Source organism: Thermobia domestica, chromosome 8 (genome assembly GCF_964235325.1).
Source record: "Thermobia domestica chromosome 8, izTheDome1.hap1.1, whole genome shotgun sequence".
NCBI lineage: Eukaryota > Metazoa > Arthropoda > Insecta > Zygentoma > Lepismatidae > Thermobia > Thermobia domestica.
Genome location: NC_137461.1, coordinates 151,758,612 through 151,782,941, shown reverse-complemented (window position 1 = coordinate 151,782,941; position 24,330 = coordinate 151,758,612). Strand labels below are relative to the sequence as shown.

At 35.0% G+C, this 24,330-nt stretch overlaps 1 protein-coding gene across 4 annotated transcripts in view; it reads right to left on the bottom strand.

Annotated features, from left to right (window-relative positions):
- The window catches only part of LOC145693292 (alpha-tocopherol transfer protein-like), a 104,979-nt gene that overhangs the window by 5,320 nt on the left and 75,329 nt on the right, over nt 1-24,330 (bottom strand). For 2 of the 4 annotated variants that reach the window (XM_081769144.1, XM_081769145.1), the window contains one exon: nt 15,700-15,844. The exons of 1 other annotated variant lie outside the window; for it this stretch is intronic. In XM_081769144.1, coding sequence (XP_081625270.1) covers nt 15,700-15,844 — 145 coding nt within the window. Of the gene's footprint in view, nt 1-15,699; nt 15,845-21,188; nt 21,650-24,330 lie in introns of those variants that run through there. One more of the 4 variants, XM_081769146.1, reaches the window with a different exon arrangement.

Genomic DNA, 24,330 nt, shown 5'->3' with positions numbered 1-24,330 from the left:
ACCATTTCATTCATCATCATTCTCCCTTAGCGTAGGTGCATAATCGTCCAACGTTAAACTAGATATTGCAATTTCAATAATAATAATAATAATAATAATTAATTCAACTGAAAGGACTGTAATTTATGTGGACAGCAATTATCATAAATATGCAACCATTATAAAAACAATGCTTTGAGTAGAAAGATAATCCTTCCCAAGTGTTAACGAATGCGCACGAGATAAGACATGTCTCGAGAAAGAGACAAGACGCGCTTTGTGACACCCAAGATAATACGAGGCAAATGTTTTGGACACGAGATAGCTTGTAAAATGTCTCGTCTTGTCTGGAATGTCTCGAAAACAAAAGTCTAAGTTTTAAAATTATTTTTCAAGATCTATTCTCTCAGAAGTAGTTCTCTGCCTTAAAATTAATAACGACATTTGTGATTTAAAAAAAGATAAACAATGCCTAAAGTTATTAGTTAACTTTTCGAAAAGAAGCTTCATTAAGGGTGAACCTGAAAGATGTCCACAAACTTCGGGAGGTGATTCGTGACATCAAAATGAGACAAATGGTCCTCTTGCAGTTTTCGAATTCAGCTTCGTTGTCGAGATACAGGGTTGCCAACTGGTCGTGTTTGAGAAACTCACTGGGAATAAATTCAAGTCCAAGAATAAACTACTACTCATATATTTTTCATGTCAATTGACTTATACCATGTTGTAAGGTCAAATATTTATTTATGAAGTGTGTACAAAATTCGCCAGGGTCTTTTCTGAGAAAATCGTCGAGAAAAAGTCACCTCCAAGAATAAACTACCCCTCGTAAATTTTTCTAAGAGAAATATCTGATACTGCAATATAGGGTTGTTAATTAAATATTGATTAATGAAAAATAAACAAAATTGTTAAAACCATTTTTGAGAAAATAGCGTTTCGATTTTCGGCTGTTTGTAAACCACACTTATTTTAGGTGGTAGGAAAAAATGGAAAAGCTCCTGTAAGAATACTAAGTAAACCCTAAGTTTAAAATTTGGTGTAGATAAGTTGAACGGCATGGCCTCTAGGCGAGTGCATATAAAAGTGTGCCGAACGGACGGGTGTCGAAAAGTCACATTTTCGGTATGTAGACGCCATGAAACATGTAAATCCGTTGAAATCTGAATTTGATATTATTTTCACAATCACTATATTTTCTTCTCTCTTTTGTCGCTCGAAAAAGAAAAGCCTGAGTTTACCACAAAAAGCTAGGGAGTTTCTCAAAAAATATTCAATTACAGGGTCACCGCACTAAACTTTTTCAATTCAATTTCTTAACTGTGTTAGGCCGCAGTTGTTACTGAAGTGTGTATTTGGATAATACGAATAAAATTATCGTATTATTCAAATACATCGAATGTCAGATTGTCGAATAAAAAACTTCGATTGAAGAAAATCCATACTACAAAACTAACTCACACTTTGAGCACATTTTCATTAGACATATAATAGACCAATTAATGCAATCATTGTTTATGAAATATGAAAAAAAATCAAATGAGTCACTTTGGGAAAGTCGTTCAAAAAGAACACGTCAGGAGTAACCTACCTCTTGTGAATTGTTTCGAACAATGAGTTAAGATATACTTTTGGTTATTAATGAAATATTTATTTGCGAAATTTGAACAAAATCGCCTGTCGTTCGAGAAAATTGTCGGGGAAAAAACCTTGACCCCAAAAATAAACTATCCGTTGTAATTGTTTTTCATAGAAATGACTTATACTAAAATACAGGGTTATTAATGAAATACTTATTTATGAATTATCAATAAAATTGTCCGAGTAATTTTTGAGAAAATCGTGAGGGAAAAATAACTCCCCGAATAAACTATCTCTTGAGGATTCTTTCAGGGTAAGCGAGTTATTCCATATTACTAGGTTGTTAATGAAATATTTATTTCTGAGTACGAACAAAATTGCTTGACTCATTTTTGAGAAAACCGTGGAGGAAAAACACCCACAAGAGTAAACTACCCCTCGCATATTTTTTCAGGACAAACGAGTTTTGCCATATTGTTCGGTTATTAACGAAATATTTATTTTTGAAATATGAATAAACTCTTTTGAGTCGTTTTTGAGAAAATCGCCCAGACAACACTCCACCAAGAATAAACTACCCCTCGCATTTTTTAGGACAAACGAGTTATGCCATATTGATAAGTTATTAATGAAATCTTTATTTATGAAATATGAACGAAAACATTTGAGTTCATTTTGAGAAAATCACTGAGAAAAACTCACCCCCTTAGCATAAACTACCCCTTGTAGATTTTTCTCAGATAAATGCCTTATACCACAAAATAGGGTTGCTAATTAAGTATTGATTTATAAAAAAAGAAAGAAAAGAAGATCGTTAGAGCCAGTTATGAGAAAATATCTTTTTTTTATTTTCATCGTACAGGAAACTACCCTTGTTTTGGGAGTAGGAGGGAAATAAAAAAACTATAGGAAATACTATGAAAATCTTAAACTAAAATTTGGTGCAGTTAAGTTGAACGGTATGGCTTCTAGGCGAGTGCACAGAAAAGTGTAGCGAACGGACGGACGAACTGATGGACATGTATCGAAAAATAACTTTTTCGGTGTTAGGGGCTATAATACGTGTAAATTCGTTGAAATCTCAAATTTGATTTTTTTTTTCGAACACCATACTTTCTTCTCTCATTTGTCACTTCAAAGTAAAAGGAACTCAGAACTACAGATAAAAGACACCTACTTTTACACATAGACGTTTATTGATTTAAAACTGTTTTAGTTTGTGTCATTTCACTTCCAATTGAAAGGTTTTACAATGATTAACGGCATACCAATGACGAGACGGAAGTTTTCAGGAAGTAAATGCATTCAGAAGTCTAGACTGCATTACAGCTATCAGTCTGTTTTTATTTCTGCAATTGTTAACAGCTGTAATTTCGTCCAAACGCTACATGAAATAATTTTTGGTTGACGTCATTGTATTACTATTTTAGTATTGTTCTCTTCAGACTTGGTTGAAGTTTTGTCTTAACGGTTATACATTTTTTCTTTCTTATTTCATCGTTACACATAAGAACAAAATGTTATGGTGAGTGGATAGATTCGAACCTACGAACATTGAGTTTATATTCTTCCAACACTTTACCAATGGACCAAGCTTTGTCTTCACGTTAACGCCCGGTTACAGGGTTTACTACGATTTAAATAAAATGGCTGGCTGTTAGAATTCCCTGCTCACATATTTCGATAAATAATTTTCATTGCTTCGTAGATACGTAGAGCAATATTTAGATACACATTTTAGGAGAGTGAATTTTGGTGTATATAATAATTTCATGCCAGGTAAAAGCTAGATAAGTTTTGATAAAATGTTTCATATGTAGTTCTCAATAATAAGCTTGCTGTTCGGAGTGAAGTTCCAAGGTTCAGCATTGCCTAGCAGTTTTTGCTATTAATATCCCTTCTAACAATATTGGCAGTGGACAAAAGTTAGCCCGTGTTGAAGCTTTTTTGCTCCTAATTTAGTTATTTTACTTATTTAAGGAATATATTGAAAATTGTCAGCAGGCACGTATGCAGTAATTTATTTCGGGAGAAGTCCGACTTCAATATTAGGATAAATTATAATAAAATTTAAAAGATAATCCTTAAATTTAGGCTAAATTTACAGAGAAGTTGGGATTTCAGAGGGGAGTCCGGACCACCTGGACCCACCCCTAAATGCGTCCTTGTTTGTCAGTAACGTTTCCTCATTTTGAAACCCTCAAAAACTTTGGATATATAAAGGAAAACGAGTTATTTTCGATAAAATATCACTTCAGAAGACGCGACAGTTTTATTGCACATGGTGGTATCCCAAGTTCACAAGGGCAAGAATTCATTAATTTTGATTCTCTGTCATTGTGCTCTATCGAAAGGTTAGGTTTGTAACATATTACTCCTACGAACAAGCATGACTGGCAGTTAGGAATACTGAACACAACTCCAGAGAAATGCATGCTGAACTTACGTTATAGCTACGCTTTGGTGATTTGCCCTCAAGGTCAATCGAGTGGTAATTCAGTTCCGTCTCTGTTCTTAAGCCATGTTCGTATTACTTCGAACAGCTTTTGATAATGAAAAGCATGCCTCTTAATATAACAGACTTCTTTCGCGTAAGAAATCGAAACTCAGTTGGTCAGAGCAACTAGTCTGTAAGAATTAGGTTGTTAGTTAGTTAGGAGCCCAGTACGAGTAAGGGTTTTTATTACTATTGTTTTTATCTTTTTTATGTGAGGAAAAATCAAATTGTGACATCGCGATATCAAATGTATTTGATTAGGTAGCTTTGTCTTAGCTAAATTTTAAACATTAGTAACCGTCGAAATTATTTCACCAACTGATCACTTACTGAACATTTCAAACACGTCAAACCAGTGGCATAACATGAAGGTTAACCTCACCTCCGCAGTCCTTAGTTATGCGTCCGTACTTTCACGGGCGGACTAAGGGCCGGGCGACTGCCCGGGGCGCCAGAGAAAGAGGGGCACCAAAACGAGCCTCAAAAAGTAAATTTTATAATGTGCTTTCTACTGACGTTTTTGGTTTATATTCTTGTAAAGTAGTGGCAATTATATGATCTTTTTCCATTTCACTATGGAAGAAGAGAGTTTCATAGTACTAAGGGGGCTGTATCGAAAAATGGAGAGATGGCACGTAGAATAAAGAGTGTTAAATAATAATAATAATAATAATAATAATAATAATAATAATAATAATAATAATAATAATAATAATAATAATAATAATAATAATAATAATAATAATAATAATAAATATGAATGTCTTTGGAGAGCCGAAATTATGTGAGACGAACAATGATATGTAGAGGTTTAAGATGGGTGGTCATAGAGGAGGAAAAACCAGGATTTTTCTCTCTCTGACTCTCTAACGTTAAGATTATGTGCTGAAGGTAAGAAGCATAATCATTCTACAATAGGTTGCTTTTACGTAGAATATCTATTACTTGAGCTCCCCTCCTTCGGGCAACTTTGCTTATGTAGTAAATTCAAAACAATTTCAATTTAAGACAAATATTTATAGAGAAAATTAAACATTTAATAGGGAAATCTGTTATCAAAATATCCAAACACGTAGATAGAAGACTATGTAGTGAGAAACATTGTGAAACTCTAAAATTCTCCAAATTAGAATTAACATTTACTGGAAAACATTCGTTATGCATCAGTGAGCACAGGGGAAATAATTACGAATCTGTTTGCAAACAAAAATTAGAGACACTAATGCAAATGCGACGATATTTTCTTTCTTTCTTTTTTTTTTTTTTTTTTTTTTTTTTGGTATCGTCATGAGTTTTACACATATGTTACAATTTGATTCTTTCCCAAATAAAAAATAAATAAAATAACCTTAGTGATAAAAATGGCAATAGTACTTCCACGGGATTCGAACCGTCTACCTTCGGTATACAAACTCGTTGCTTTACCTAACTGAGCTATTTGCTCTCTTACGTAAGCTGAACCTGTTCTACAGTAAAGACGATTTTTCATTACGATTGGGCTAACAATTCGTCTTTTTCCATAGGTAATTTCCACTATTTGCACTATCTATACGTTAATACTTAGCATAGATTCATATATTTGGAGTTCGCTGATAATGCATATAATAAGACATACTAGAAATATTTCGTTAAAATTTTCGTTTGTAGATCTAATCCACGCTTCTCTCAATGACATAGATGTCGCTGCTTCGTGTTGAACTGCAGAATTCCCTCGCGTTCTTGAAAATTTCCCACTTTAGCAGAGTTGGTAATTCTCGAGATTTCTCTCGATTTAATGTTTTTTGCTTCTAATTTCTTTATTTTAAGCTAATATCTAACACAAATATTAAAAGCGGGTTTGTTATTAACCTGTCCTGCTGGGGAAACCTTCCGAAATTTCGAACATATAAAGAAAACGGAGATATTTTCAAAAAACTTCAAAATAAAGAGACGCGTCATTTATTTTGCTCATGGTAGTACAGTGTTGGAATTCTAGAACCAAATGTAAGATATTACTGCGTGAAAATGAGTGACCTGTCCACAACTGCGATATATTTTACAATTTTATTTTGGTAAAGATGCAAATTGTCTGAAAGTGCAATCGTCAATTCGTTGCTGTAACGCAATATACTTCTTTCACTCAAAGATAAATTGGCGTGGACTCATTTACTTACAAAATACTAAAAGAAATTAGTGTTATTCAATGATTAATTTCCTTTCTTTCTCAGTAACTACATGCAAATAATGTTCATAAGAGTTCTTGAGTAATTGCGTTGTATGTTATGTATATTTTGCCTATTTTATATGTCTATTTTAACGCTTGGCCATGTAATGTGGGTTCCTGTCACTACGGCATGGCGCGTCCTCGGGTTGTGGATCGAGAAGGCCCATAGATATAACGGTTAGCTGCGAATATACTGAAATGTAATGAAATCTTAAAGTTTTACGTCCTACGATTATGCTGGTTAGGCTAAAGGAAACTGTGAAGATGAGAAATGAATGAAATGATGGAATGAGGAAAGTGGGAGGAAACGGGAGAACCCCGAGAAAACCCACGAGCACGGGGTTTGTGCATCAAAAAGTCCACACGGCACGAGCTGGGATCGAACCAGGGATTCCAAGCATCGGAGGTGAACGCTCTATCACTGAGCCACCCCGCCCCCTGCGAATATACTGAATAAGTAGTCGCGGATAGACGACAAGCAGTAGTCCTCCAGGTTCGGAGTTTGGGTGAGGCTAACAACCTCATCCTGTAACAAAAAGGCACTTGTTCAGAAACATTCACAGAAGCCTCGGACTATGACTGATAACTTGGCACGACCTTAGCAAAAGAAAATGGTGATGATATTTGGAACATGGAATAGGGCGGGTGCGTTAAAATCTATAACAAGTGAGTTAGAGAAATACAGGATGAACCTAGTAAGAGTTCAGAAAGTAAGGTGGGAAGGAAATGGAAAAGCGAATTCCGAAAATTTTACATTCTTTTACAGGGAGGGAAATAAAAATCACCAGTTTGAACAGGGTTTTTCGTTCAGAAACGAAGAATGTCAGCAATTAAGCGCATTGAATTTGTTACTGAGAAGACTTTCTTTTATTACTCTTAAGGGTCGGTGGTGTGATATTATTGATTTAAATATACATGCCCAAACAAAAGATAAGGATGATGATACGAAAGTCAGGTTTTTACGAAGAAGTGGAACAGATATTTGACCAACTCCCGCGATACCATATAAAAATTCTATTAGGGGATTTCAATGCGAAGGTAGGACGAGAGGATATTTTCAAACCGATTATAGGGAACGAAAATCTCCATAAGGCTCGTAATGGTTTAAACTCGTGAACTTTGCAACATTTGAAAAACCTACTGTGAAGAGTACAAAATTCCCACATTCTGACGTTTATAAAGACACCTGGACCTCACCGGACGGAAAAACACATAATCAAATTGATCAAGTTTTAGTAGATAGAAGAAGACAATCTAGCATAATTGATTTTCGGTCGTTTAGAGGGGCTGATTGCGACACTGATCACTACCGATCCGATGCGATAATAAGAGAGAGATTCTCGTTGAATAAAGGAAATATTCAATGTCTGAAAATGGAGAGATTTAATTTAAAGAATTTAGAAGAATGCCAGGTAAGAGCGGAACACCAGATTAACATTTCGAATAGATTCTCGGTTTTAGAAGATTCGGAGTGCACCAGTGTTAAGGATGCTTGGATTGAAATTAGATGGAACATAAAAATTTCAGCAAAAGAAAAATTGGGACACGCGGAAGTACGTAGGAACAAACCAGGGTTCGACCAGGAATGCATTAAACTAGCAGAGAACAGAAAACAGGCAAAATTACGTTGGCTACAAAATTCGAATGAAATAACTACACAAAATTTCGCAGACACCAGGCGGGAAACTTCCAAAACTTTCAGAACAAAGAAACGCGATTTTTTGAAACCTAAACTTAAGAAACTTGAAGATAATAGTAAAAATAAAAACATTTGGGGTATGTATAAAGGGATCAACGAATTTAAGAAAGGCTATCATATATTACCGAGATTATATATATATATATATATATATATATATATATATATATATATATATATATATATATATATATATATATACTAAAGAAAGCTGACGGAACAGTTCTCACTGATACAGATAGCATCTTAAAAAGATGAAAGGTTTCTTTGACGATTTCCCTAACACGCACCCAAAACAGCCAAAAAATAATGTGCGTGGAGAAAGGGAAATACATCACAGAACCGTATATTTCAGAATCTAACCGAATAGAAGTAAATCGCTAGAAAGAAATTAAAGGAACACAAATTTTCGGTTGTAGACGAAATTCCGGCTGAGTTAATTTTAGCTGGAGGCGAATAATTGTGGAACAAGATACACAAACTCATTCTCCTCATATGAAACAAGAAAAAAATGCCACAAGACTGGAAAGAATCAACCATTGTTGCAATTCACAAGAAAGGCGACAAAACTGATCGTAATAATTATTGAGGTATCTCTCTTCTGCCAACATCCTACAAAATCCTTTCAAACATTCTATTAGCAAGATTGACTCCATACACAGATTAAATTATTGGAGAGTATCAGTGCGGATATAGACGAAATCGATCAACTATCGACCAGGTATTTATCATTCGCCAAATACTCGAAAAGAAGTGGAAATACAATACCCCGGTACATCAATTGTTTATTTATTTTAGAAAGGCTTACGACTCGGTTAGGAGCGAAACATTATACAACATTCTTACAGAATTTGAAATACTGAAGAATTTAATTAGATTAATTAAGATATGTTTAAATGAATCCCAAAGTAAAGTCCGGGTAGGAAAATTTCTGTACACGAGCTTTCACGTCCAGAATGGCCTGAAATAAGGAGATGTGTTGTCGCCATTATTATTCAACTTTGTCCTGGAATACGCTATAAGAAAAATCAAATATAGTACCCAGGGCCTAGAGTTGAACATTATTTACCAGGTTATGGTGTATGCTGATGATGTAAATTTAATAAGGGATGATAGAAGAACAATAGAAAGAAATGCTGAGGTCTTATGAAACGCTTGCAGGGACATGGGTTGAGAAGTAAATGCACATAAAACTAAATACATGGAAGTTCGTTGGGATCTTAATACGGCAAATTATGGATGTGTTAAATTACCAAAAAATACTTTTGATAAAGTGCATACTTTCAAAAATCTAGGATCAATATTAACAGAAGAAAATCATATTCACGAAGTCATGTCGACTAAAAGCAGGGAATTCGTGCTATTATTCAGTTCAAAATCTCTTGTTGTCGTGAACTCTGTCGAGGAATTTGAAGCTTAAAATATATAAAACGATAATCATGCCTGCTGTTCTGTATGACTGCGAAACATGGTCGCTTACCCTGAGGGAAGAACGTAGACTGAAAGTATTTGAGAATAAGATCCTGAGACGAATATTCAGACCTAAGAGGAACGGGAATGGTGGAAACTTCATTACGAGAAACTACATAATTTATACGGTTTACCAAACATTATTAGGGCTATCAAGTCTAGGAGGCTTAGGTAGGCAGGTCATGTAGCCAGGATGGAAGAAAGTAAGCACGCTTTCAAAGTCTTAACTGGAAGACTAATCGGAAAACTACCATTAGAAAGACCTAGGCGGAGATGGGAAGACAATATTAAGAAGGATCTCGCAGAAATAGGAATACAAGGTAGAAACTGGATCCAGTTGGCTAAAGATAGAAGTCAATGGAGACCTTTTGTGAATGTGGCACTGAATCTCCGGGTTCCATAGGCCATAGAGTTAGTTAATTTTAACGCTTGTTTTACAAATTTTTTTTGTCCATATTTCCTGTTCGAATTTCCTAAACAACGTGTTCAGTGTCATGATTGCCCACTGCTGGAACGCTTACATCCAGTTCCAAGAGTCGAAGAAGTCAAGGTTGAACCCGGGACTTCTAGCTACTAGGTTAGCAAGGAGAGCTTGTAGAAAATTGAGACTAATGTGTGAATGAGATTTTTCGTAGATTACAATGTTAGCTTTAAATACTTTTATCTCCTGTACTCTTTTATCAGATTTCGTATTTTATATAATCTAGGTTAATAGTTTACGAATATATATATATACACACTATATCTAGATCCTGATTGTTAGGTGAGAACGTCTAATTACGAGATCTGTCAAACGCTGAACTTTCTCGTCTACAATGCACCTCAGACACACTTTTTCGACACAGTGTAACGACTGTTTGAGTGTTTATAATAAATAACTATTTCTAATAGAAATTAGAGTATATTTACAATTTTCATGCCTCGAAAGTATTAGCATTCTTGAAATATGTGAGAACTTGGTACATCAAGTGGCATTCCCCGTAGGTAGGTGGTTAACGTCGTGGCTTCATAGACAAGAACTTGGGAATCTATCTCCGAAAGCTATGAATTCCTTATCCTCTTAATGTTAAGATCTTTCTCTCCCTGCACAATCATCCGATGCTTCAAAAACAGTTATCCATCCTAATTCGACAACTGCGAGTGTGATGTTCTACTAAGAAACTTTGATTCTTATGCTTTAAAAAATAAAATTTTTCTCAGAATATGCTGTCCTGTCATTTATTTTTCAAATTCTTATCTCGCATATGTGAATGTATCCCTTTCTGTCTCCATATTTGAATCTCTCACTTTCGATGTCGTTCTTCACGAACTCACATGAACTGGGATCAAAGCTTCCACTCTTGAAACCAGATTTAAGCGCAACAGCAATGGATCACTGTTATTCTTTATAACTTTGCTGTTAGTAAGTTGAGGATATTTAGGCATTTCAAATGGGAAACAGACACAATAGGAGTATTGCGAATTTTCATGCATCGAAAGTGTGAGCATTCTCGAGATGTGGGAGAACTTGGTTTATCAAATAGCAGTTTCCGTCGGCGAGTGGTTAATTTCGTGGTTTCACAAACTAAAGGTTCTTGATTCGAAGCCCGCCTCCAAAAGCTGTGAATTTTTGAATTCTTCATTCTCTCATTATGCAATCATCTGATGCTTCAAAAAAGAGTTTCCCCACCTTAATTCGACAACTGCGGGTGTGATGCTCACAAGTTTTACAGAGAATCTATGATTATTATTATGCTTCAGAAATTTGCAACTCTCGTCAGCATATAGATATTGTTCGTTAATTTATTTCTCAAATTCTAAGCTTATATACGTGAATGTATCCCTGTCTGTCCTCATATTTGAATCTTTCTCCCTCCTCTCCCTCTCTTTCAATGTCGTTCGTCACGAACTCACATGGCCTGGAATCAAACGTCTAACTCTTGAAACCACATGTAAGCCTCTATCAATGGACCATCATGATTCCCTATAGGTTTGTTTTTCAGTAGGCTACGGATATTTATGCATTTCAAACGGGAAACATGGATAAAAAAGTCAGTAAAACAGTTGCTGCTGTTCTGGAAATTTCGATCGCCAAGATGCTTCTCGCAGTGGACTACTAATTATAAGAAAAGTGCATGGTATTCTGACGAAAGTTAACAAAACCGGCATGTAAACAAGCACGACATCGTCAATGCCCGAAATATCCTTCAACAGTGCTAAATCGTTCGAGGAAAGCTGGCTGAAAAGTGTTATTACCTTTTAGTTGTTTGCAACCCGCCTTAATTTGTTGAACTTCTGGTTGCCGTGTCCCTTAGGATAATTTTTTTCTAATTAGGGGTTGCACTAATTGTTTTTTTTAATTAATTAATTAATACTTTTTTTCATCTTTTATATATGTACTGACCTCTTCTGGGAATAGCTTATTCGGTTAGCGAAAACACATCGCAATATAGCCAACAGTTTTTGAGATAATCGCGTAGAACTACACACACATACAGGTTAAACTCAGAACCTTTTTTTTAAGTCTGGTAAAATGAGGATTCTTCTTTGCATTTACGAAATAATTACATGGAACTAAATATTAAAAGTACATGAAAATTATAAACTAACTTGTAACTTTATGGATACACAGATTTACCCATAAAACTTCAGACTGATTTAGTTAAACCGCTCAATTTCACCATCCTCGAAACTAGTTTCAAAGAAAAAGAATTACCAATAGGCTACGTATAACCTCAAATTATCATGCTTTCATCCATGAGAATTTTCATGTTCTTATCTGAAATGTATCAAATAAGATCGATTTCATTAATGAGACAGTCTCACTTTAACTGTACATATGGTTGAAGGTGTTTTAAGAAAAGCGTTTTATTAAATAATACTATATTGCAAATATTTTTCTTTAGTAGGTTATACGAGGATGATCTAGAAAGTAATGCCTCTAGGCCCACTACTTGGCCACTATTACTGCAAACATTCTGAACTGTTTATCATTAATGTGCTGATGTTTAAGCTATAGAATGTCACTTGTTTCATCTTCCTATCTCTTCTCGTTCCATGGCATCCAGTGGTGACGTCCGGTTGGAGCAGCGGGCTGTCATTGAATTTCTGACTGCGGAAGGTTGTGCGCCCACGAACATTCATTGCTGGCGACTAGTCATTGATACACCATTATGACTCGGAAACGGAGCGCAGTCGATGAAGTGCCGCCACACGTTCTCTCCTCCGCCAAAAAATTCAAAGTTGCCCCATCTGCTGGCAAAGTGTTGTTGACATTGTGCCTCATCCTGCCTGTAGTCCGGATCTTGCACCCTACGACTTTTGGTTCCACCTCAAACTTAAGGATCACCTTAAGAGCCAACGCTACAGTTGTGACGCGAAGGTGGAACAGCAGTTCGGCAATGGTGTCGCCCCAATTCTTCGCCGACGGTATGAAAAACCTTATTTCGCGTTGGTGCAAGTGTAATGTACGTAATGGAGACTATGTTGAAAAATCATACAACCATTTGTAGCTGACATTGCAAGTTTTCTACTGATACCTGTATCGGTGCTATCTGTCAAATACAAATAAAGATATCACCTTGGAGGCATTACTTTCTGAACCATCCTCGTATATATATGTACAAATTAACTAGAATCTCGAATCTGTCATCCTTCAGAAGTAACAGTTCACAAAAAGTCACATTTTTAAAGTGCGTTTGACGGAAGGAATAGAGAAAGATTTCACATTTAATAGATTATTATCGTTCATTTATTTATCTTTCTAATCCTGCATCAACTGCATTAGCAAAACACTGACCTATACACTTCGTTAATACTAACATATTACATGTGGAATATACAAATCGTGTCAATAGTTCAATAGAAATTGAGTCAATAGTTCATTGTATATTGAGAAATATATGCAATTAGTATATTGACAACTAGTAAATAATATTAATCTTCACCTAAACCATTCTTAATAATTTTCAACTATTGTTTGCATACCGTATTTGCCGGCGTATAAGACGCACTTTTTTCCCTGGAAATTGTCGGTAAAATTGCAGTGCGTCTTATGCAACTAACGGTAATTCGAAGACATATTTCACTGCCTCTGCTTCTCCTTTGTGTTGTTGAAATCAGGGTCCAAGAAGGTGCTGACATCAGGTTGACTATTTCAAAGATACCGATAACATTGTTTTTCCGAAAGGAATATGCCTAAGAACTTGTCGGCATGGTTCTTATAAACCGCTGAATAAAGACCAAACAGTCTGTGTTCTTTTGTAACCGCCGATTGTTGTTTCACCACATTGTTTTTGAAAGGATGACGGTGTTCTTTTATGTAGTACTTGTAACCACAGTTTTTATGTTTTGCATTGTTTATGAATAGATGACTAACAAAAGCTAAGAAAGATTCGCATCGTGTTCTGCTTCAGTTCTTTAATCTTCGTTATCGTGGCAAGTTGTTAAAATGTCGCGGAGGCACAGCTACAACATAGCTTTTAAGCTGCAGGTTATAGAATATGCAAAAGCTAATGGGAATAGAGCCGCAGAACGTCATTTTGGCCCTTCCCCTACAGAAAAGATGATTCGCACCTGGCGAAAACAAGAAAATGAACTTTCAGCAGCAAAGCGACTTAAGCATAATCTTCGCAGAGGAGTCGTCAAATGGCCACAACTCGAAGATGATGTAAGAAAATTGGTTGAGGACCAAAGGAAGGACGGGATTGCAGTGTCTACAAAGATGATAATCCAGAAAGCAAAATCTATGGCAGAGCGTACAGGTATCACTGATTTCACTAGTTCAACTTCATGGTATTCCGGATTCATGAAAAGAAATCGCCTTTCTATGCGTGTAAAAACTAAAATAGCACAGAGGATGCCAGCTGAATATGAGGACAAAACTGTACAGTTTCACAGTTATGTCTTAAAAATCAGAAAACGTAAACAATTTCAACTTTCGCAAATAGCCAATATGGATGAGGTACCTCTCACATTCTATGTACCTTCAAATAAAACAGTGAACTCAAAGGGCAAAAATGTTACTGTGAAAACCACTGGTCATGAAAAAACTCGTTACACTGTTGTGTTGTCATGTTGTGCAGATGGAACGAAATTGAGGCCATTCTTGGTATTTAAAAGAAAAACATTACCAAAAGAACAAATACCAAATGGTGTAGTGATTCACGTTCATGAAAGGGGTTGCATGGATGAAAACGGAATTAAGATGTGGATATAGAAGGTGTGGTCCAGGTGCCCTGGAGGACTAAGGAAACCGTCCTTACTTGTTTGGGATGAATATCGTACGCACAAAACAGAGGCTATCAAGAAGAAACTGCATGATATGAAAACGCACATAGCCGTAATACCGGGAGGATTGACAAGCCAGCTTCAACCTTTAGATGTTTCTATCAACAAACCTTTCAAGGGATTCATGAGAGAGAAATGGAATACGTGGATGAGGTCTGCTGACTTCGAAGTCACTCCCACAGGAAGAAGGAAGAAACCCAGTATCTCACATATGCCAATGGGTGAAAGCCTCATGGGATGAAGTGAAACAGGAAACTGTCATAAATGCATTTAAAAAATGTGGAATGAGTAACGATATGGATGGTTCTGAGGACGACTTACTGTATGAAGACAGTGGTAGCTCTGCTTCTGGTGAAACGGCAAGTGATGAAGTTTCAAGTTCTGCTGATAGCAGTAACAGTGATGACTGAAGTCTTCCAATGTGACAAAACAAGTTTGTGATCTTTCTGTCCAAGTCTTTTAGGTGAATGTAACGTACATGGAATATGTTCTTGTATTTTTGTCATGTACGCATGTATTTATTTATTTATTTATTTTTGTTCTTTTTTCTTTCTGTCCAAGCCATTTAAGTGAATGTAAATTACATAGAACATGTTCTTGTATTTTTGTCATGAACGCATGTATTTTTTGTTCTCTTTTTACAGCATATCTGTTTACATTTTATGATTAAAGTAAAATACCTACATTAAAGTAAATAAAATATAACTAATGCTTGAACAAAAAATAATGGAAATTAATAAAATTTTAACATATTATATTTTTCTCGAAAATCGTTCCCAAAAAGGGGAGTGCGTCTTATACGCCGGCAAATATAGTAATTAATATATTTACGTAAATTTGGTTTGTTTTGTCTTTGCTGAGTGCACTTCTCAAAAGACTTACTCGAGTCTATTACGTAGCACAGCTAGACGTAGTCGGGAATCTAAAAGAGCAAGAGAAGAACGGTTAGTTCTTCCCCCACTGTAATCTTATAGTTTAGAATTATTGCCGATGTTTGCTTACCTCTAAATAAAGGGTCGTATTCTGCTATAGTTTCAATAAAAGGAGAATTATCAAATTTTGGTTTGGTCCCACCATACTCCTCAGGAAGAATTTCACGAGGAACATGAGCATGAAGGGAATCAAAGTTGTACCCATGGAAGTGAATCTAGATAAACAAAAAATTGAAGTAAGTCAGTTTCTACGTTTATACAGAAGAATAGTAATTCCAAACACATGTATAACTACAACATATAATACGCCATTGTGTTCTAAAGAAATAAGAAGTCAAGTGTTGCAAGAGATGCAAGAGAGCAAAATAAATGTTTTCAGATTATTAAAACTCATTTTACAGTTATGTAGCATTCCTGGTATGAAGATGTGAAGGAAAACTCAAATCATTATATGTAGTTAAAATATTCTGAATAAAGAGGAAATAACAATCTCACAAACCTTACTTATACTGATCTGCAGATTTTAAATACATCGCATATTTCTTGGCATGTTTCATGTTCATATGTTGAGATAATCACTCGTACGATGGTGTATTTAACTCATATTAGCTTGAGTTTTCATTTATCACGGTTTATCCATAAGGTGAAATTGTCTTCACTATTGCTATCTAGTATTTGTCATTAAAAAAAAAAAAAAAATGAAATAGGAACAATAGCATAGTAACACAAAATTATACCGATAAATATCTAAAAAGTTTGCAATTGTATGGATATTAGCTGCACGTCTCATTTTCATTTTCAACATAACGTATTCTGTAGCAATTCAGTTTTCCTTGGTCTTGTTCAGGCGAGAACTATCTTTTGCTTCCTAAAAAGGAAAAAAAAATGCTTTTCAATAGCCCTTAGGGCCAGGGTGAAGCAGCCGACTTGTGACACTTATTCCTTTTCGAATGATGTTTGGTGAACATATCGGCTTCTCTCACCGTTAATGATGCTACCTAGAGTGGAGCGGATTTTTCTACTTGTTTTCCTTTAAGTAGCTCCCCAGTTGTCATCCCAACACCTTTTGGTGAGTCCGAACAGTCACATTAAGAGCAAGTACATTGTGGCTCTTTGACTTACACATTTTTCTGTAGAATCGAATAGTGAAACAATATCAGGAAAAAGTTTAATCATCGGAATGACTTCATCTAAAGATAGTGTGGCCAGGAAAACATACTCGTAAATAATGCCCATTCAGAAGCAGTTACCAATCAAAAGTGGCTATCAGAAACTATCAGCGCAAATTATCGACTGAGGTCCTTCGTGGATTTTGTCGACTCGCAGACCAGGAGAATCTGTCGCCGAAGATTAAATTTGGTGTAGTACTGTCAGCCACAACATTCACGGGTTCACAATCCCCTTCAGCGCCACATTGCTGAAGGTAATACAACTGTACGAAAGACACTTGGAGTAAGGTCAAAATGGAAGACACTGAATCAGGCATACAATTATCTCACGCGAATGCTAACACTCTAGCAATTCATGGCACCTTTCGAAGGGAACATACTGATTTTTTCACAGGCTAGATAGAATTGTGATTATTGTCATATAGGTTTATGAGAGGAAGCTGGAGATACGTTTGGCGAAAAAAAAAAAAAAAAAAAAAAAGAATGCTACCTTACTTTCAGGGATCCATCATGACCCAAATCTATTGGAAAGACATCTCTCATTTGTACAGCGCGAACATGAACCAAATGCGGTGAACAGAACAAAGTGACCACTCATACCATCCGGTTTTATCATTATTTGAAGCAAGAAACAGCAGCCGCGATTTTCCTTTCATAACATTCCTGTCAATAGCCCTGACTCCAGTTCAATGGATTTCTGCTCATTTGTACTTTTTAAAGCATTGTTTACAGCATCCTTGTTTACTTATGAAAAGATTTCAGGGAAAGGATATTAAATTGCTCTGCATGTGTTTCAACATAGTTTTGTAGTGCAAATTGCAATGTTGGCCGTTACTCCATAAAGCTGATGTACCCAAGAACCACAATCGCTGATGGTATGAGCGAGCGGTCTGTTATAATTCGATGGAACTCCTGTATAAGGTAACATTTTACGTTCATTGAACTAATACCTCTTGGGAAATATCGTGAAGCAATAATTCTTATGAATTATTTAATCCTTGTTAACAAGTTTTCTAACAAGGAGACTTACGGAAGTGTCATTCACTGACTTAAATGAAACTTTGCACACTTGTAGAACATCGAAAATTAATCGACACACATTTTTTTTATTTCGGTAATGGCGCGGTTTAAGGGTAGAAACCACCCTTTGAACGTTAGGGGTGGTATCGAAGCATGGACAGAAAACAACCATTTAATGTAGAAGAAAATATACTACCATGGGGATTTTAGAACAGTTGATTCAGAATCTGACGTCAAAATTACAAAATTCAAAATGGTGGATCCAATATGGCGATTACAATTACAAAAAGTCTTCTAGTTTGAAGTGCTGTACATTTAACCAAGAATAATCATAGTTGGCAGGGATTACTGTGAGGAGGTTGCAGACCGATTTGAAACCCCTTTCTGTACTTATTTTAACGAGATGCTTGATTAAAGTGCGTCTTTGCACCTTCACTATTCGGGGTGCTTATATATAGTCAGTCCCCTCACCTCCCACCATGTCAGAACTTCATAGTCTATCCTCAATTGTTATAGTTATGAATTTATTGAGAAAACGTTTTGCAGTAATGATATTCTGTAACAAAAAGAGTAACAAAAAGCATAAATATTGTTTACACCACACATACACACACACACACCTTATTACGGTAATAACTGTACCCAAATCGCAAAATGCTGCACGATCTTTGAAATAAAATGTTATGTGATTTTCAAATGCAGGTGTTTTCTCTTCCAAATAACCGCTTTTGTACCACGCATACCTAATACGATTTGCAAATCTGAGAGAAGAATACTAATTATCAATCAGTGATTGGATCTTAGTTATGGAATGGTTTCTATTTTGAAGTACTCTTTTGTTCTTAAAATAGATTCAAAAGTTGATGAATTGTGACCACTTCACGAATCTAATAATAAAATCGACTGACTTTGCATGAGACGCTGGAATGAGAACCCGGAATAGTAAGATGAGAGGAGACTAACTTTAAATAAGCACCCCGAATAGTGTGAGGAGAGGTGATCACTTTAAATATCCATCTCGAGTAGTGAGAGGGGAAGCGAGTCACTTTCAATAAGCACCTCGAATAGTGGTAGGCAAGGAGACACACTTTAAATACGCACCCCGAATAGTGAAGGTGCAGAGACGCACTTTAATCAAGCATCTCGTTAAAATAAGTACAGAAAGGGGTTTCAAATCGGTCTGCAACCTCCTCGCAGTAATCCCTACCAACTATGATTATTCTTGGTTAAATGTACAGCACTTCAAACTAGAAGACTTTTTGTAATTGTAATCGCCATATTGGATCCACCATTTTGAATTTTGTAATTTTGACGTCAGATTCTCAATCAGCTGTCCTAAAATCCCCATGGTAGTATGTTTTCTTCTACATTAAATGGTTGTTTTCTGTCCATGCTTCGATACCACCCCTAACGTTCAAAGAGTGGTTTCTACCCTTAAACCCTCACCATTGAAAAAAAAAAATGTGTGTCGATTAATTTTCGATGTTCTACAAGTGTGCAAAGTTTCATTCAAATCGGTGAGTCACACTTCCGTAAGCACCCTTGTAAGTGGAAATCGTATTTTTCTACATGACATACAATACCGGACGAATGTTAAAGTAATCAATTAGGAATGAAAGACATAATGTAAACGCAATTATAAGTAAACTCGAGGCCACTGAACATAGATGAAGTTAATATTTCTGTCCCCTTCCTTCAACCATCAGAGTACACTAACGTCAAGTAAACACACACAACTGTGGCTTCTAAGCTTCCCTTTTGCTGAGTCAGAATTAATTGGTTCTTTTAACATAAAATTCAATTTGGCGAGTTGTTAAGAATATATTTTGCTCCTGAAGTATCTATTTACCAAAAATCAAAGTCATAAAGAAAGCAAAATTAATAGTATGTGTTGTGAACACTGTATAAAACTGTAGCCAGCACTGTTGTGTGTGCTGTACTTTCAGTTACAAAACTTAGGACTGTCATACGTAAAGACAAAAATGATTACTATCCAATATGGAATTTTCAGGCATATGTTTTAGCTTATTAGTGAACAGTAGTCAGAACAGACTGTCCAGATATTTAACCTCATACAGAAGTAATTGTGTCGCTACAGAACTTGGTGTATATCTGTCTTCGAAAGTGGTTTTAATTTTGAGAAAGTCATCAAAATGTAAAAAAAATATTTCTTTCCGATGTAATTGATGAATACAAGGAACTAAAAATAAAGATAAATAATACGAATTAATTCATATTGTCACAAAGAACTTTCCGGAATTTTAGGAACACAGTCACACATACATAGTGACACGTAGCTAATCGAGGATTGTTTCAACGGTGGATGGTGTAAAAGCTTGTGCAAAAGTTTATTGAGCACGATCCCCTGAGGGATTGTTTGAATCTTAAAGCCCAGCCCTCTTTTATTTCTGAAGATAGACCATCGAAAACGATTCCAGCCTAGATAGCCAAAAACAATGTGATACATAAACGTCCTTGTAAAGAAGTACTTACTCGTCTCTAGCAATTATCGTCAGAAACCCGTCTCTACGTTTCTTGAATTTAACTAAAAGAGTACTTCTAAGCTTAGGCCCCTAAAATGTAAATTTATTAGGAAAATTGAAGAGAATAATCTTGCTATAATTCGACATTGAAATAACTGGTTAATTCAAGACCTTTTCGAGAGTAAAAGTCTCTACTTCTATAGAACTCATCCACATGAAATATTCGATAATTTGCTTTCTTGCTTTTCAATCTAATAATAGTGCTTATGATAGGATTGATCACTGGTGGAAAGGCATTTAAGAATGTCCAGTAGTAACTGTGGCCCAAAGCTGATATACAAAAGGATGCTATTAGTGGGCTTAGAAACCAGTGGGTCATTCCATGTCAAATCACCTAGGGCACTGTGCTTCAAAGTCTTAGATTCTCTTCAAAATTTTTTCATACATAAATACCAATGAACTTATGTTAAATTAATTTTTTCCGATTTTTTGGATGAGAAACGGGCCGGGCAGAAATTTTTGAAAAATGTGAATTTTGCTTCAATTTCACTTTTTGGCACTCAGCATCACAGAACTAAATTACCATAACTTCCTTATTTTTGAAGTTGTTTGGCACATCCAGGTGTCAAATGAAAGCTTAATCTTTGCTCTTTCAATAGATCCTAAGTAATCTTGCAAAAGGTTACACTTTCAAACATTAATGGGCATACAAAGCAAATTTTAGGATTTTTACAAATTGTGCCATTGCTAAAAAGTTACAACTATGAAACTTTCGAAACATTTTTGTACATTCATCTTAACAAGTACATGGTATGATTAAAAAATAAAGAGGGTGTTTTTTTTGTATTTTTGTAATTATTATTTTTTATGTACGGAAATATACAGTTTTAAGTTTTGTTATAAATTGTGTCATTGCTCGTAAGTTACAACTATGAAACTTTTGAAACTTTTTTAATAGAATCATCTCAGCACATACATGATATGGTTAAAAAATAAAAAGGGTGCTCTTGGTATTTTTGTAATTATTATTTTTTTAGTATTTTACTTGTATGGAAATATACAATATTAAATGTTGTTACAAATTGTGACATTGATCGTAAGTTACAACTGTGAAACTCTTAAAACCTTTTTTATACGATCATTTTAGCACATACATGATATGGTTAAAAATAAATAAAAAGTGTGCTTTTTTGTACATCAGACTGTAATTCATGAATCGCTATCATGAATCGCCTTCTATATTCTACTGGCCAGAAAATGATGAGTTCTGTTGGATACGTTTTGAAGATATCATCTGGGAAGTTCCTGTTCCATCTTTTACAAGCCAATCAGCCCGGACTTAACGCAACTGAAAGCAAAATTAAAAGACATCATCATATCATCAAGGAAAAGAATGAGCAGTGAAATATAGGACAACATTTTGTATGTAAATCTATGTAATTCTAAGAAGTATTACTGGTTTGTATGTTTATTATTTTCATCTATGTACATTAGGCTATTATATCTTATTTCTGTTGATAAGGTTTGTAATAATCACTCAACCCCTTACATTCCTAAGCCTATATTTTCCATTCACAAAACCGCAAGATTATTACAAAAAGGGTATCCCTTTCTATTTAATCATACCTAGTAAATGCAAACTAATCCTATAAAAAGTTACAAAAGTTTGATAAGTTGTAAGCGATGGCACAATTGGGAAAAAAGTTGAGTCATAGTTAAAGTACAAAAATATAATATTATGGTAATACCAAAACTACACATTACGCCAGTCCTATTTTTAAGCATACCATATATTTACTAAGATGATTATTTGAAAAAGTTTCAAAGTGTGACAGTTGTCACTTCAGAGTAGGGATGGCCAAAATTTTCCGAAATCGGAAATTTCACTTTGCGGATTTTTCCGAATTCCGAAATTCTTCCGATTTTACTTTCCGGAATCTGGAAAATAAAAATTCCGGAATAATAATAGCAAAAATACCAAAAGCACAATTTTTATTTTTTAACCATATCATATATGTGATAAAATGATTCTACAAGATGAAGCTTCAAGTGTGTCATAGGTGTAGCTTTTGAACAATGACAATTTGTAACAAATTTAAAACTATATTTCCGTACACGCAAAATAAAAATAAAAAATTACAAAAATACCAAAAGCACACTTTTTATTTTTTTAACCATATCATTTATGTGCTAAGATAATTCTATTAAAAAGTTCCAAAAGTTTTATAGTTGTAACTTACGAGCAATGACACAATTTGTAACAAAACTATATATTTCCATACATGTAAAATACGAAATATATATATATATATATATATATATATATATATATATATATATATATATATATATATATATATATATATATATATATATATATCAAAATACCAAAAGCATCCTTTTTATTTTCTAACCATATCATGTATGTGCTAAGATGATTCTATTCAAAAGTTTCATAGTTGTAACTTACGAGCAATGACAATTTATAACAAAACTTAAAACTGTATATTTCCGTACATAAAAAATAATAATTACAAAAATATAAAAAAACACTTTCTTTATTTTTTTAACCATGCCATGTACGTGTTAAGATGAATGTACAAAAAAAGTTTCGAAAGTTTCCCAATTGTAAGTTTTTAGCAACGGCACAATTTGTAAAAAACCCTAAAATTTGCTTTGTATGCTCATTAATGTTTGACAGTGTAATATTTTGCAAGGTTACTTAGGATCTGTTGAAAGAGCAAATATTAAGCTTTCATTTGACACCTAGATGAGTCCAATAACTTCAAAAATAAGGAAGTTATGGTAATTTAGTTCATGATGAGTGCCGGAAAGTGAAATTGAAGCAAAATTCACATTTTTCAAAAATTTCTGCCCGGTCCATTTCTCATCCAAAAAATCGGAAAAAAAATTTAGCATAATTTGATTCGTATTAATGCATGAAAAAAAATTAAGAGAATCTGAGACATTGAAGCACGGTCATGTTTTAAAATTAGGTGATTTGACTCCAATATGTTATCCGTACGATATTCCGAAAATAGTCCACAGGATCACAAACATGTAGCACTTACTTCAATAATACTTGTAACTACGCTGAGTTGCCACACGGTGTCCATACATGGAACCCGTCTGGCTAGTGCTGACACGTTCCAACATACCCCACACTCTCGATATGAGTTACGGCCAGAGACCTAGAAGGCTAAGATAAAAGCCATATACCGAGTAGCTGAATCGCCCTTAGGTATGTAGCTGGCAGAATATAGGGTTACACAAAGTAAAATACAGGAAGGAATGCAAGAATATAGAACTGTTTCAAACAGTTCATTATGTAGTGCTCGTGAACTCATGTGAAATGCCACGTTGACTGATTACACTGGTTGTTATTGTCCTGTCAGTTTGAACAATCCGAATGATCCTTCTATCCAAGTACTCGTCGGTGTGTCGCGGGAGCACAGGAGTTAGCATCTGCTAGCCTCTGCCTTTTATCATGTATATCTTTGCTTGACGACTGAAACATCTCGATTCATGCTTACGTAAATTCTGTTGAATGACATCCCGGCTTTTTGTAGTCTGATACACATATGCTGTTAATCCCTTAAATACAACACAGTGAAATAAAGAAAGTAGTTTGAAGGAAAAGACTGGAAGAATATTGTGTGATGTGTCTCTATGATTCCAGGCAGATCAGCGTGACGGAACCGAGATCATGTCAACGGAGGTCAACAATGTTAAAATGTCGTCTGAAATTGTATTTTTTTTACATTCTTCTACAAAGGACACAGATGAACATAATATTACGCTCATGAGCATAATATTCAGCACAGATGAGTATAGTATTGTTATTAGTTGCAATATGAAATTTTAGGTAAATATATATATATTTTTTATTATTCTTTGGCTTCAAAATGGTAATAATTAACATTATTCACAGGTAAACCACATCGACACTGAAGTAGACATTAATTTTTGTTCAAAATCTGTGATGAATCAGCCATATCAATTCACAGAAAGTTGCTTCTCTTTTATGGG